The 16639-nt window shown below is 37.7% G+C and overlaps 1 protein-coding gene across 2 annotated transcripts in view; it reads left to right on the top strand.

Moving 5' to 3' along the window:
* Positions 1–11005, top strand: part of LOC140148209 (serine/threonine-protein kinase TBK1-like) — a 40138-nt gene extending 29133 nt beyond the window's left edge. For both annotated transcript variants that reach the window (XM_072170071.1, XM_072170070.1), the window contains 15 exons: positions 355–481; positions 921–1102; positions 2578–2735; positions 2952–3065; positions 3355–3534; positions 4074–4273; positions 4445–4503; positions 4826–4917; positions 5560–5797; positions 5961–6058; positions 6486–6602; positions 6903–7004; positions 8118–8322; positions 8427–8608; positions 9385–11005. In XM_072170071.1, the coding sequence (XP_072026172.1) occupies positions 355–481; positions 921–1102; positions 2578–2735; positions 2952–3065; positions 3355–3534; positions 4074–4273; positions 4445–4503; positions 4826–4917; positions 5560–5797; positions 5961–6058; positions 6486–6602; positions 6903–7004; positions 8118–8322; positions 8427–8608; positions 9385–9568 (2238 nt within the window). In that variant the 3' untranslated portion in view covers positions 9569–11005. The remainder of the gene's footprint in view (positions 1–354; positions 482–920; positions 1103–2577; positions 2736–2951; positions 3066–3354; positions 3535–4073; positions 4274–4444; positions 4504–4825; positions 4918–5559; positions 5798–5960; positions 6059–6485; positions 6603–6902; positions 7005–8117; positions 8323–8426; positions 8609–9384) is intronic.
* Positions 11006–16639: the final 5634 nt, after the last annotated feature.

Genomic DNA, 16639 nt, shown 5'->3' on the forward strand with positions numbered 1-16639 from the left:
GAAACCGACAAGGGTATAGCAAATTGTGAACAGGGTTTTTTTTATTGAATCTTAAGCTATGCAGTAGTATTGTATTAGGCCAAAACCTTTTGCTGCTTTTTTTTTTTCAAACCGTTATTAAAAATTCAGTGGGCCGGTCGGAGAAGAGATCACAGACAAGAAACGAGTTTACCTCAGCACATTTGCCACTCTAGTGAAATAACACCGTTAAGACAAGCTAAGACAATAGTTGACCTGATTGTGTCATCCAGGTACGAAGAGTGTATTCGTGATCATATGGTGAATAAGTAATACATAGCGTTGAGGCATACTCTTCACGTTGATCGATGAAACCATTAACCATTCTTGTTTCAGCAAATATCCAAACACAGGATCATCATACTGGAGCTATGTGGTTGCAGTGTACTCAATATGCTTGATGAACCCAAATATATCTATGGCTTTCCCGATCAAGAATTCTTACAGGTTCTTGGTGATACAAGTAAGTGTTGCTTTTATATAAGAACAGATTTCTTTATCACGAAATTCGGCATATGATTTCGACCAAATCTACGAATATGATGGGTGATAGATGTTACTCTTAACTTTAAAATTAAACAGCAAACACCCCTCGGCTCGCTTTTATCCATACAACCCACATTTCCAACAAGATCTCACTTTCTTCACCAAGCTGTATTCGACCATTGTTGGAGGTAGTCCTCTTCATACAATATCTTCCTACGGTCATCGTGCTACCTCCGTTTCTGTATGCCTCTTGATCTTTTTCCTGTACTTGGTTACCACTCTGTAAGGCTTTTTGCCAATCTGTAAAGCCTTTTGGCCAACAAAACCATCGACTCCAAATATTGAGGTCATTTCCCATCAGCATTATTGATGCTTAAATGTTCTTCATTTTGACTTGTATTGATCAATATTTGCAGCATCAGGAATGAAGTACCTCCAGGAACAAGGCATAGTACATAGGGATATCAAGCCCGGGAATGTAATGAAGAGACTGGGCCCGGGAAGATGTCCCATCTATAAACTTGCTGATTTTGGAGCCGCCCGACAGCTGCAAGCTGAAGAGAACTTTACTAGCCTGTATGGAACTGAAGAATATCTGGTTAGCATTTTTACTGCTTTGATTAGTTTCATCGATGATGAAAATATTGATCTTCAGTTAGAGAAAAGCAGTTAACATACTTTATGTTGTTGCCATGCATTGTATATTGCTATTACCAGACAATGTCATGTATGGAATCATTTTTGTACTAAACTCCTCAACAAAAGTTTGGAAAGTTTTTTCAAGCATCTATATCTCAAAAGTATTTGTGACATGTTCATATCGTGTTGCATATCAATGGATAGCTACTTTATACCCCTTTACAATGACACCACATTAAAAACAATCACTTTTTTCACGGCTGAGTACAAGTCTTGTGAATATAGTGGGGTCTCAAACAGAATGTGCTAAATTGACCATTATTCTGTGCAGCAAGCTGGGATCCTATAAGCTCCCATATCTTCACAATCTGGGATCTAATGCAATCCTCCAAGAAGACAACGCTCGCCGCTACAGAGCCATGGTAGTCAACGACTACCTACAGAGTATGGGAGTAGAGAGAATGGAATGGCCTGCCATCAGCCCAGAGTTGAACCCGATTGAACACTTGTGGGGCCAGCCTGGTCATACTGTGCATGCCAGAGCAGCCAATAAAACCACATTGAATGACCTGCGACGAATCTTGGTTGAAGAATGGAAAGCTATCCCACAGCAACGTGTGACCACCAGGCTGGTGAGCAGCACGAGGAGGAGGTGTCTGGCTGTTGTGGCTGCGTATGATTGACTACTGACTAGTGTTGTTTGAGCACAGAATAATGGTCAATTTGGCATAATTCTGTTTGAGACCCCACTACATTAACAAGACATTATACTAATCTGTGAAAAAGGTGATTGTTTCAAATGTGGTGTCTTTGTTAATGGAATAAATGAGCTGTTCACTGATATGCAACACGATATAATGTCACGATTAATCTGAGGTTTAGATGCTTGAAAAAACTTTCCAAACTTTTGTTGAGAAGTTTATATATAAATTGATTGTCATAAACATGCACAACAAGTTAGAGTAACATTGTACCCAATTAACACGGTATGTTACTATAGATAGATTACACACAATCAGACATCTTCAAGGTATAGAAAATCTAATTAAATTGCTTAAAACAATACGGCTTCCTGCAACAAGTATTTAAATGATTGGTACCCAGCAGTTTCAACCATTTGCTGAATGAGAAGACCGCCACCTACGACACCAACATTTGATCAACTTGAAACACCAGAAACATAGCTACTGTGATTCCAAGTGGATCCTATGTTGCATTTCAGGTGGCATCCTTTGCAATAAACATTGGAAAGTCACCTTATCAGAGTCCAGTCCTCGTTTACGGAGTTTAGGGTTGGGGTAGGGCAGTCTTGTAATAAGACTAGTAGAGTTGCACCCTATTCGGCAATCGTTTTGAAACATGTTGTATTTTCTGTTATTGATGTCTCCTCGTGAAGAATACGGATAAATGTATTATCATTTCATTGATCAACAGCATCCTCATATGTTTGAACGTGCTCTTCTGAAGAAACCTTTGGTGAAACCTTTCAATGCTAAGGTGGACCTGTGGTCCTTTGGAGTGACAGTCTACCACATTGCTACAGGGTTGCTTCCATTCAGACCGTATGGAGGGAGGAAAAACAGGAGCACAATGTAAGTACAAAATACCTATTTCGTCAATCTTGCACCTCGGACATGTCGGAGTTAAATTGTGAAATATGTGCCGAAGAGAATTTGCATAACTTGTACTCGGTATACTGCATCGATGCGGCAGTCAGTAACAGTCTCTATTCTTCGTTGCCTGTTCGACAAAATACACGATAGCTTATTATATTATAGCCATGCTAATATTTTATATATTTGTTCCAGGCATAAACTTACGACACAGAAGGCTACGGGTGTCATTTCTGCAGTGCAGAGGGAGTCCGAAGATGGACCTATTGAATATGGGACTGAATTGCCCAAGAACACCAGAATGACATTGTAAGAATTAAGAATATCACCTATTTTAACATTGAGATACCCACACTTTATCATATCACGAACTGCTTTCATATATAATTTGCAAAGGTCAAGTGCCAGTAAAACCGTGAACATTATTAGCCTAGAATTTGCATTCTCTCTTTAATGAGCAATGAACAATAACCATTCATTTATTTGTTGCTGAATGTGCTGTGAAAAAGAAACATGTAATTGTTATATGTTATTCTATTGCGTGAGCCTCTGAGGTAACGAATCTTGGTGTGTTTTTGTTTTCGGTTTTGTTCTATAGTGGATTGAAGTTTCAGATAACAGACATGCTAGCTGGTCTACTGGAATCAAACACAGATAAGATGTGGTCATTTGAGACGTTATTTCAGATGGTTCAATCTATTCTTAATATGCGTGTATTGGACATACTTTGTGTGTCATCGGCTCAGTTAGTGCGAATCTACATTGATCCAACAGCATCGTAAGTGTTTAAATGTAAAAAAAAATATGGTCAAACGAAGGAAAAGAAATGAAAAGATAAAAAAAATTACTAGTCCTGAACTCAACGTTGGCTATCTTATCATTCAAAAAGTCATACGTATAGAGCCTCATTTATAACTTTAGTGATAGCCGTATGGAACAGAACACTCTGGTATGGAAAGAAATGGAAATCTTCTAATTTTGTTTGTGTGAATTCGTTGAAAAGGTCTGGTCTCGTTTAGCTTTAAGGTTATAGGAAACAAAAGCGTTCAACCATTTTTCTCTCTCTACGTCACCCCAAACCCCAAACATGTGTTAATCAATTCAGTCAATTTGTCAGTTTGATTTTGCTTTACGTCACCTAAACCATCATCCAAAACACGAGTTAAACCATTTTGTCAATTTGCCAGTTTGGTTTTAAAGACACGTCTGAAAACAGGTTGTCAAGTATTTAAATCTTAACCCATGCTTCTTTATTTTTGTACAATGATAATGTCTTATTTACACGTTACTTGGTTCATTCGCCTGACTTTGTTGTAGGTATGCCGAGTTCCAAGAGCACGTAGCGGTGCAAACAAGTATTCCGTCAGATATGCAGATTCATATCTACGACAATGAGTTCTTCCATCCTGAGGCATCAGTGACATGTGCATCATATCCAGTGACATCAGAAGAAGATCCAATCTATCTCATTCCACATGGATTTAAAGGGTCTGCAACACCTGTTTCACCTAACGCACGTAAGACTTCTTCGATCCCATTGTCGTAGTCAACCAATTCTATTGATGTTGATATTTTCAATCGCACTGCACAGAATGAATAACCCTTTTTGTAGTAATGCTCGCATATTATTATAAACCAAACACCCAGTTTATCAAATTCTAATGTAATGATATTTTGTGTCTTTGCAGCTTCTATGCCTGAAGTGAAAAGTAACTATTCATTAGATGGGGATTATCCATTGGCAAGAGTGAGTAGGCTATAGCGTTTGCCCGAACGTTTGACAAGATGGGGACTGAAAGCATGGCTGCCCCTAATTTATCTACTTTCTTATTCCGCATCCATCTGCATGAATGAGTTGACTTTAAATATATTAATAGAGAGGAATCAGTGATTGTATTTGAAGGCTTTTTTGGATGGGGTTTTCTGTAACCATTTTGCTCTATAGCCCTAAATTACCAAGAATGGCTATAAAGAGTTTTGAATCATCATAGTGATCATTGTAATTTTAATTAGACATGCAATGTGCAATATGTGATACTTTGTGTAAAAATATATGTTTTCCTTCTTAGCTTTGTGCAGGTGTATTACATTTTATGCAGTGGAAACAGAGTACATTACTGACAACAATGAAGACATTTACTCCAGTAGTTAAAGCAATTAGGTGAGAACATATATCGATTTGCATTACATGTACAAGATTTTTTTTAATGATTGATGCCACTGTCTTCAATGAATATTGGAAGTTCCTGGATACCAATCGTAAACGGATTGTAGAAATTACAACACAAATGATGTGTGTATCTCTTATAGTATTTTAATATTGTTTAATATTTGGGATTTCGTACTAAGCAATCATAGATGTATGGTCCACAACACCAACCTCACCCAAACGAAAAGGCGCAATCGAGGTAGAATAGAGCTGTTAGTGGATAATCCGCAATCCTGCGCGAAAAGCTTGGGACAATTTGTTTATTTTACGCATCCCCGCTCCACTTATTCAATGTTGAATGCTGAAAAATAATAAAAAGTGGGCGCGCTCAATGTCTGCTCCAACATTGTTTCCAGGGGAGGAGGAGGGGGCGTAAGTAAGTAACGTATCATGTATTTTCAGCCTCATGTTCAATTCACAGGAATTTGATCTTTAAAATATCATCAGCCTATACCTTTTTGCAATTGAGATGATTTGCGTCTCAATATGTCAATTGGGGGCCTTGTCAAAGCGGATCATTGAGTAATTACCGAAGCACATTTGCAACTATCAACGTCATTGATTTATTTTTGATCTTTTGTTTTCCTCTAAAAGGCGTATTACCAGAAATGAGGTAATGGAGCTAAGGGTTCATCTTGTTACCATCGATGTTAAACAGCAGTCCGTTGAAAATTCCCTCCAATGTGTCAGCGAGAAAACAACATTCATACTTGAACTTGTGGATTCGTATTTACTGCAAGCAAACGGCAGTATTGACGAAGGGAATTCAGTACAACAGACATTGATTGGTATCCAGAATGAAATAGATGACACTAAACAATCATTGCAAGCTGTAAGTTGAATTTGGTCTTTTTTGTCGCGTTTTAACCATGAGTCGTGATTTTAAACATGTCATTTGGTAAAAACTAAGTTTTTGATTCATGAGATCTTGTATAACACTTCAAATTGGAAGTCAATAATATTACCCATAAATTAATATAATTCTTGAATACCAGATTACAGCAAAGCAGTTGCTGGCAAAGAAGACGTTAGCAACATGTGAAGATACAATGAGCTGGGAAAATATACACGAATGCCGTGCAGACGACAGATGGTAAGACAATCAATACACCATTGCGTTGTATAATGCAGTGTTTCTATATCCTTTGCGTTTTATAATGCAGTGTTTCTATATCAGATATAAGGCTTCATATTCTATATACACATTTAAGAATATCAGTCGTTAAAATTACATCTGTAATAAGTCAAAATGTTTATATAGTAAAACATGTTTTATGAATCTACCTTATGCCAGGGACGTAGCAAGGGCCTCAGGGGCCCATGGACAAGGAGCAGGTCGGGGGCATTTTGATATCTCCTTTATCAGCCCTGTCCCTAACCCATTTCATTTTCGCTTTTGCTCGGGCCCCTGAACCGTTGGTGCCCATGGCCACCCTGTCCACCCGCTTGCTACGCCCCTGCCTTATGTAATTATGTGTTCATATTGATAATCTTGATTTCACCCCTCGATTTCTCTAAAGCTTCGAGAAGCTAGACGTATTCCGAGAAGGTGTTGAAGAAATTATGACGCAGTATCGACGTGATAGGAGAAGCAAGCATCTGGGATACAATGAAGTACAAATACACAAAATGGAAAAGTACGTTTCATTGTTTACATAAAAGCATAATGATTAACACTCACGGTGACCGCGAAAGACGGTGATCGCGAAAGATGGGTGACCGCTAGTTATATTTAATATCTCGTGTACATCAAGCTTTATCTGTGCTGCGACTAAAACAGTACAATACAAACGTATTAATGATGCAGAATCATTACAGAAGATCCCGAAGCACGAAACATAATAATGCAAAGTCTATAGTTGAACGTTAATCTTCGCTTCTCTCAAAGAATACACTATCAATTTGATCAATCTGGTACCTTTTATTCTCATCAATAGATTGAAGCTACGAGAGCTGACAACAGAAGCTGTATCCCTTCTGCGAAATCACTGCGAAAACAATTGGCGCGAATGTCATTTGCAACTCATGGAATGGTTTCAGTAAGTATATTGGGAGTCTGAAGTAAGCTGAGTAGTGTATTATCTTTTTATAATCTTTTTACTCGATGAATGTAAATCATAATACTACTCCTACTAGTAACAGTGAAGTTTTTGACATTTCCCCTGTATCCCATCAAATATAAATCAATATTAAGGGACTACAAAATGCAGGACACTCTGATCTCCTAACATTCATCCTTTGCAACTATTGCATCCTTTGCAACTGTTTGTTTTCAAACCCAGGAATCCAGGGTCTCCTCAGTAGAAAATACCAATAGTAATGTACAAATATTGTCATACATAGAGTCTCTTCATAAGGATCATGTGCCTTTTCCACGCATGTGTCCTCCTCAGAGAAAGGGTAATTACTGTGTCTACTGTGTACAGCGGTCCGGGTGTTCAGCAGTGTGACTGATTCATTGACGTCATTCAGTCTTGGCATCGCAATTTGCTTCTTGGTAAACAGTACCACAGCATTTTCCGGGAGGAATCTTATTCTTGGACGCAACAAGTGCCGAGCGTATGACGGACACACCTTGCTTGGTGAAAATTTTGCGTAGGGCTTCCGACGCACTACGACGTACGGTATACTACTAATGTGGGGTTTATCTCTGATGGAGAACCCAGTTATGTAAAGCATACATTACTTTTGTACATTGTTACAAAGAACCCAGGTTTGGAAATAAAACACTGCTTTTGCCCATTGTCACAAAGGAGGAAAGCATACATTAATTTTGCCCAATGTCTCAAAGGAGATCACGTATGGAAAGCAAAAACTCCTTTTGCCCATTGTGACAAAGGAGAACCCAGTTATGGGAAGCATATACGGTACATCACTTTTTGTCACAATGGAGAACCTAGGTATGGAAAGCAAACACTACTTTCGCAATTCGTCCAATATCAGAGGAGAATACAGGTATGGAAAGCAAACACCGTTGTTACCCATTGTCACAAAGGAGAATCCAGGTATGGAAAGCAAACCACTGTTTTTGCCCAATGTCATGAATGTCAGAAACGCAAAATAACTAAGGGCATTGTGGGCTAGGATTTATTGGAGCTGATGCTTTTCAGTTTGATGCTTTAACAAAAATACAACTTTTTTCTACTTTCTAGACAAATCTCCCCAATCCAAGAGAACATCCGCACTGTAGACTCATTATTAACAAACCTCATCAACGAAGAATATCCCAGGATTGTCGCAGTAGTCAATGCAAAATGCGCAATATGGGAGAGCCGACTTCTTAGCACTCGTGAAAATCTAGCAGGGGTATTCAAGATGTCGGGTAAGACCCAACTACGGAGCAGAGGACTCAGTATGGTAAGTGTAGTAGGAGAATATTGATTGGGCGTAAACTTCTTAACTTTAGTCATAGCGTATAGTCGTTAATAATTGTACTTTATCATATTTATTGTTGATTGCAGACTCCAAGACACGGCAAAGCAAGTAGTTCCATTGGAAAGTTGACTTCTGCTTACATGAACGGCAATGAGCAACCTACAATATACCATCCACCAGATAGTCCTGAGAGTCTATCATTGCAAATGTCCTCTGCAGGAGCTAGTAATGTCACCATGATCAGCGTACCAAGATCATTGAAACAAGAGTAAGTAACTTATAGCAGCTTAGTTTACACATCTTGAATGATAAACGTGATGAACGAACACCTTCCTGATACATTTCATGAAATTAAACTTTTATTTAAAAGTGTTAGAACGAAAACACTCAAGTGCTTCATTTCATTTGAATTATCTGTTTCTATATTTTTAGTCATTATTTTCCTACTTCTTCAATTAGCTGGCGCAGTGCACGTTAGAATCTGACCGTTGCCTGGGCAACTGGCTCACGCTTTCTTTGTTACGAACCACTGATCGAAATGATCACAACACAAAACCTATGACATGTCATAATTCGGAATAGGTGTATAAGCCTAAGCAACCAATAACCATTGGATACTAATGTATAGGCTACCACGTCAGCGAATTATATCTATACACCTATCCGACTTCGCCATTACTGCGGTGTCCCCGATGTAAAACTGCGGTGTCCCGAGGTCGGGGGTTCTATCCATTATTTATTGTGTGCTATACAGAATTGTACCCGGGAATTGTACACAACAGTGATATTCAATACACAATCATGAGTATTGAATTACGAATTAAATCTCCCGCTCTGGTACATCTGTGTTGCCGTCAATAGAGGGCCAAATACAGTAAACGCTTCTCGGATTGGTGTATACCTCACGTATCACCGAATGTAGTACGGTATTCGTTTAAATGATTCGTGTAATAACTCCCCTTTTTCTTGCAAAGAAGCTTAAAACAATAGTGTTTATCATGACTAAACTAATTTACATTCTTGTGTTCATTGACACCATAATAGATTGCAGTCATATGAATCAACAGCTGATCGAACCAAAGAGACAATTGAACTCAGTAAACAATTGATGAAAGAAATAAAGGACGCATCGCTAGACAGCAGCCGATTCATGGAAGAATTACAGGATTTTTCTTTGGGTATCTCAGATCAACCAGATGTGAACTTAGTTAATCACTTAGAAGATTGACTTAAGGATGTACGCAGGAAGGGTCTACTTTGGTGGGAAATATATAACCTTAATTTTGATCTTATTTTTAAAGGTAACAAAGGCAAATACATAAAAGTATAATAGTTTAGTTTGAAGAAGGGGTATCCTGCACCCTCAGAAATCTAATTCTACTCGCTATATCTCTATCAGAAATGTTCGTAAAAAACGATAAGCTATGTTAACAAAATTTCGAACAATTTGAGACCATTTTTGGTGAAGTCGGAGCACCAAAAAAACTAACCACACCCCCTGCTTTGACCTTTTTGCTTATATTTCAAAAACGGTATGTTGCAGGTAGGTCAAACTTCTTAAATCTTTATGACCAGAGGAATATTTCGGCATGTTCTTTGACAAAATCTGAGCAATTTTGAAATTTGAACTCTGTTGTATGAAATTTGACCCCTTTGGACATTTTTAAATTTGCTAACATTTCTTATCGTTTTTTACGCATTTTTCTGATCTTGGACAGCGATTAGTTGAGGGTGCAGGATATCCCTTCTTCCAACTGAACTATAATCGTTGGAAAGGAAATGACGTAAGAAGCCCAGCTATGTCTTCACATTTAAATGGAAATAACGTAGTTTTAGATATCACCAAAAACAATTCCAAAAATAAATAACTTTCATGAAAAATTATCTTTACACAAATAGATGTTATAAAAATGCACATAAACATTAACGAGTTCACAAATATACTCGCCTGTTTATCTTGGGTCCTTAATTGATTTGTTTTTATTATGGTAATTCATTGTTTTAAATGGAAAATCCATTTGTGGTGGTAGTCTCAAAATATGCTATTTTCACCAAATAGTTGTGTTTCTGGTGTCGATTCCTTGCCATCTTTCACGTACTTGTCTTTGTTGCTTTTAGAGATAATTGAAGAACGTTAATTGTCCCATCAAAGTGACCCTCCCTGTATTGTTTTTGCAACATAAGTATATGAAGATTTGAATGTCAGGTATCATGTCATCAGAAATATCGCATGGTGACATTACACTACCAATTCAAAGTGTTATATTCTTTACAAGAATTATAAGAATGCATCGGGGGTATATATACATGTGTAAACAACCCCGGGTATGGATTGGAGCACACAGATTTGCAACTGGCAGTGAGCAGACTATATAGTTGGCTAGTGAGGGGATTGGTCGATGGTTGGCGAATGTTGTTTGGAACAAGATGGCCGTTGAACTTGAAATCGAAGGTCGGACTTTTTGATACAGACACTTATTTAAGGCAGATTTTAACCAACTTGGATAACACCTATCGAATCTCTCTCTCTCTCTATCCTCATGCACTGGAAGTTAATAACCCTGGATTTATGGAAACTTTCGGGCCTCAAGACTTGATGAATCCATTTGTGAGGTTGTGACCCAATGTTTTTCGGGAAACGTAACAAAAAAATTTCATTAATATTTACATTTTTGATTGAATAATGCTAAATGTTGCTCAAAAATCATAAAAAGCCTGATTTTCGCCCAGATTTCAAATCGTTGGCAGAGTGCTACACTATCGTAAGTGCAGTTTAGACAATTTTACAGGAGTAGCATATTTTGTGTTTTGCGTAGCCGTTTATTATCAAGTAGGCCTAGGCCTAGCCATAAAATATCATGAGAATGTAAAGCAATTTTAATTTTAATCATACTGCAGTTACTGTCCGTTTTCCTATACACAATACACAGTGCTCTCACCATTGACGCGTGACCCTACAAATGATGTATGTTGGGAGAATGGACACTTGCCTAGTTAACATCACTGTGTGAAAAATAACCAGCCAATATTTTATTTATTCTCCAAAACTTCTAGCAAATATATTTCTCTAACATGACCTAAAATTACAGCTAGGTTAGATGTTCAGAAATGGTCGTACTTTTGTAAAATATGAGTGAGGGCAAGGCATAGCTAGCCAACTCCCCGTGTTATTTGAATGGAGATTTGACCGAAAATATTGGTATCGGACCGCTCACTTCTGAAGGATGCCACAAAAAACCGGTAAAAGCTACATTTAAATTATTCTAAATAGGTTCTAGAAAATAAAGTTTTGTAACATGTCCTAAATTTTTAGCTAATTTAGGTGTTTGGAGAGGGTCGTACTTTTGTGTTTTAGGAAGGACATGTAAACGACAGATAACACCAAAAATATGAAGAAATTATTTCTAAACCGTGTGAAGTCAAAAATCATTATGTTGCTCATTTTCAAGAATGCTGGTTTACAAAAAGCACGACATTGTCTGATTTCGTGAACAAAGCCACACATAACATTGTTTCCTTTCGTTTCCTTTGTAATCGGTTACCCAACTGAAGCTATGAATAGCTATGAATACCAGCTTTATTGCGATATCGCACATGAAAACAGTCACTTGTGCACAACCAGAGAAGATCCGATTTAATCAGTTGAGCTGTTTCAATGAGTGTTATCTTGGTTTAATAGCTTTTAATGGGGTTAAGTCCTGCAAAGGTCGAGATGAATTCTACTGTAGACATGACTGCATCATGTACTATATAAATGGTGTTAAAGTTAAAGAGGAGAGCGTGGCCTAGCGGTTAAGGCGTAGGACTGTGAATCCAAGGGTCAAGGGTTCGAATCCCAGGTCCGGCTCTTTGTGTCCTTGAGCAAGGCACTTCACTCTACTTGCTTAGTGCTTCGGAGGGCACTTTAAGCTGTCGGTCCCGTGTACATGCATATTTTCTCACATTAATGTAGTGTGCACGTAAAAGAACGTCACAGGCTATTCGAAAAGAGCAGGGGATCATCCCGGTACTGTTGACTGTACTTCAAAATACACTCAATCTACTCTAGGTTCCAGAGTAAAAATAAGTACAGCTTGTCTGTACGCAGTGCGATAATACTCATACATATGAGGTAGGCACTTACAAGGAAGAAGAAGAAGAAGAAGAAGTTTACTGATTTAGATGTCGTAAGTGCCACATACGATAGTGTTGCACTCAAATAGAAAGTAGTGTAGAGTGCAACACTATCGTATGTGCCACATACGATAGTGTTGCACTCAAATAGAAATGGGTATAGAGTGCAACACTATCGTATGTACCACATACGATAGTGTACCGTAGCATTGATTGCTAAACTAGGATATACGTAATATCGGTTCAAGTTTCCTATATCTGTTATTTTTGTTACTTAACAACTGTTAATTTATTTCGGCACATGGTAGTTACAATAGCAAGACACCTTTTGCTCTAATGTTATCTCTCGAGATTTATTACTGAATCTAAGAATAAAAACTTGGTGACAACGCCTACAGCCGCCAGCGTGGTTAGTGATGTGTTAGAGAATTTGCACTTACGACGATGGTGTAGCATTCTGTGATTTTTGTTTAGGTCTAAAGTAGCGTGTGGCACATACGATGGTCTTGCAGCAGATGGAAAAACAAGATTAGCGTACAAGACTATCGTAAGTGGCACATACGTTAGTCTTGCAGGCATTAATAAAATGGCATTGCACTTACGATATTTTATTTTATTAATTAAAAAATAATTATGAACCTTAAAACCTGGTTTAAAATATGTGTTTTTATACGACCATCAATAACTCATCAACATCTCAAATTGGCCAAAAATGTCATTTACGATGAAGCACTCCGCCGATGAAATTTTTCTTTTGGTGCAGATGATCAAAATAAAAACAACAACAACAAAACGGGTCCTATGTTTGTCTATCTAGTTTTTAAATATTAATAAAAGAAATTTTACTCAAGAATGTTTTTGTTACGTTTCCCGAAAAAATTTGGATAAAAGACCGTTTTGGGGGCTTTTCTCCAAAACTGAGCATCTTTGCCCAAATTGGTCCTCACAGATGGATTTCCAAGTCTTTGCCATTCTTAATATGTATAGTTTTATATACTTTAGACCAACAATTTAGCAGTTATAAGGATCTAAAGTTTCCATAATTCCAGGGTTAAGACGACAATAAGTATTGTTCAGGCTTTCACAGTGAAGTGCAGTAATAACATTAAAATAAGTATTTCTCCTTATCCCTGCTTCAATTCTACGATCCTGTTTTACGCAAATAACCAGTTTAGTCATCATAACTTTAAAGTAAAAAGTATATGAAACTATTTTTTTCTTGTGCAAGAACACACAGAATGAAAGGAAATCAAGGTGAAGAGTGATTTGAGGATCCGGGTTGGGATCCGGGTTCACCTGCAAAAAGTGAAAAGAAGAACTGATTAAGGGCTGGGGTATGAACGTTTGGGCAGTATTTATTTTGGGACATCAGAGCACATCAGACATATCGAATTGCATTCTGAATACGAAGAATGTCATTCTGATATCAAATAATTTTGATTTTTTGAAATTCGCAATTTAATACACATTTTATGGCAAATCATTAAAATTGATATTTTTGATATTTAACAGTACTTGAAGTAAACTTTATAAATCTGATGATTTATACTTAAAGTGTATGTAGGTGGGATGAAAAGCCGACGATCAATTAAAAATGTTGACCTTTTGTATTGAAGATATGGATTTTTTTCCCAAAACACCAAACAAAATTAGGTCTTTTTGGGGAAAAAATCCATATCTTCAATATGAAAGGTCAAAATTTTCAATTGACCGTCGGCTTTTCCTCCTGCTACATACACTTTAAGAATATATCATTAGATTTATATAATTTACTTCGAGGACTGTTACATATCAAAATTTGAAAAATATCAAATTTTTATAATTTGTCATAAAATTTGTATTATATTGTGATTTTCAAAAATGAAAATTATTTGATATCAGAAAGACATGCTTCGTATTCAGAATGCAATTCGATAGGTCCGAGGTGCTCTCATATCCACACAAAAAACTGTCGAAACGCAATAAACGCTCATTTTAGATCCCTTAACTGAAGTATAAAAGTGCAAGTAAAGTTAACGTAACTTCAATTGAATTATATGATGAAAAGCACCCTTCTGGATAGCTAAGGTAATTCCGGTGTTTTTTTGAACCCGTTGGTATAGAAATAGTTGCGCCGATTGCATTGCCTTGTAGGCTTACTATGTATCCAAGAAACAGTGCGTAATGTTCAAGAGGGGTGTGTGTGTGTGTGGGGGGGGGTGTGAGAGGAGAGAGAGAGAGATAGAAGGGGGGGAGAGAGAGAGAGGAGACTATACTTTCGTTATGAATTATTATTGCATTCCAGATTGAAATTGTTGCTATGTAAAGGGGCTGTGCAATCATTATGAGTCCCCACCACCCTCCTCCCCCGGTGAAAAATTTCCAAACGGTGTGCCAAAATCGCTTGCTCCCACTCTCGGTCTGCCAAGGAATATCTCCCCTCCCCCTAGGCCTGCCAAGAAATCACCCCTTTCACATGGCAAATTGTTGGGATCCCAATTTGCAAACCTTAAATGGTCTAGATATATATTTCGAGCGCAGCGAGCATGACAATTTGCATATTTAAACGTTTCTTTACTGTTTTCCATAAGCCTTAGAGTTTTATTTTCTTAGAGGCCCCATAAATGTGTGCCAAACAGTTCTTGCCTCCCCAATTTTACCCTCCCCCAAGGGCTCATGATTATTGCACAGCTCCTATGTGTTTTCAAGTTATGAGACCAATAGGCTGTAATTTTCGTCTGCAGGATGCCCGGGATCATAAATACGTAAGGTTATAATTTTCTCCAAAAAATTAGGGTCATAGGGCTTTATTTGCAGCTATACAGTCAAATGTTCGCGCACGCATTCTTTTTCAGATAAAAATGGAGGACTCTCACTCCTGTAACACATTTCTTGATCGTTAATTGTGTTGGGTCCGTGTGAGCCATTCCCTCATTTCAAATATTGAGTTTTGATTTTGGTTTTGGTCACGTGGTGTCCTATTATCCTGCTTAAGCTCTTGACTGACATAATTATCGATATCTTTGTTTCTACCCTTTGTTAGAAACTTAAGGAGATTCGGTTTTCATTTCAGTTTGTTGTATAATCGTGTGAAGAAGATAATAACTTGGTTTGAAGTTACCTGATCTAAGTATACAAAAGAAATGTTTAGATTTCGCAGTGCAATATTCACGAGCAGAGAAATCAAGCATGTCAATCTACATTTAAAAAACGTGGTTTAGAAAATCCAATCAGCCTTGGCTATTTTCGCTGTGAAAAAATATAGACTATCGAAATATTTGCATTTGACATTACAAAAGGGGCGACTCAAGTGACATCGATTCATGTCCCACCCCTTTGGCTACGCCACTGGTGTGCCAGCGGAAGTGGGCACAAATTTCGACCCGGTGACCGGTGGTTAGGGAAAATGACCGTCTACTCACTGACCTATTTTGGACCCCCCTCCCGAAGAAAGAGCACTGATTTCCAGGGGAGGCATGGGAGTTTTTTGAAGAAAAAACTGCGCCCACTACACTAGGTGAGCCCTAAAATTTTTCCGCCCCCAGTGATGAATAAAAAAAACCACCCATGCCCCATAAGGTATACATTAATATTAAAAATAAAAACTATCAGGGGTCGGATAGCAGTATTTTTTTAGTGGGACATGAGAGCACACCAGATACATCAAATTGCATTCTGAATACGAGGTATGTGTTCTTCTATGGCAAATTATTAAAAGTTATTAAAAAGTATTTTTGACATTTAAAGGGGCATTTCGTGATCCACAGCCTCATCCCCCCACTTTCCCAAAATAAGTTGAGATTTTTACACCACTGGATACCTCTGGCTACATAATGTTTATGTACCAAATATTTCTTGCAGATTAATTCGTTTAGCAAAAATATCGCCAAATTTGAATTTCGTTCTGGTGCACCAGAACGAAATTACAACACATTGTCTATGGAGCAGTGTAATACACATAATCATGCATAACTCGCAAACGCAAAATCGGAATCAACTGAAATTTTGGAAATAAGCTTTTTCGTGGATATCTACTGAAAAATGTCATAAAAGAGGATGCTAGGATCACGAAATCCTCCTTTAACAGTCCTCGAAGTAAACTTTATAAATCTAATGATATGTACTTGAAGTGTATGTAGCTGGGAGGAAAAGCCGTCCATTATTTGAACCTTTTGACCTTTCGCATTAAAGCTATACATTTTCCCCC

Source organism: Amphiura filiformis, chromosome 3 (assembly GCF_039555335.1).
Source record: "Amphiura filiformis chromosome 3, Afil_fr2py, whole genome shotgun sequence".
NCBI lineage: Eukaryota > Metazoa > Echinodermata > Ophiuroidea > Amphilepidida > Amphiuridae > Amphiura > Amphiura filiformis.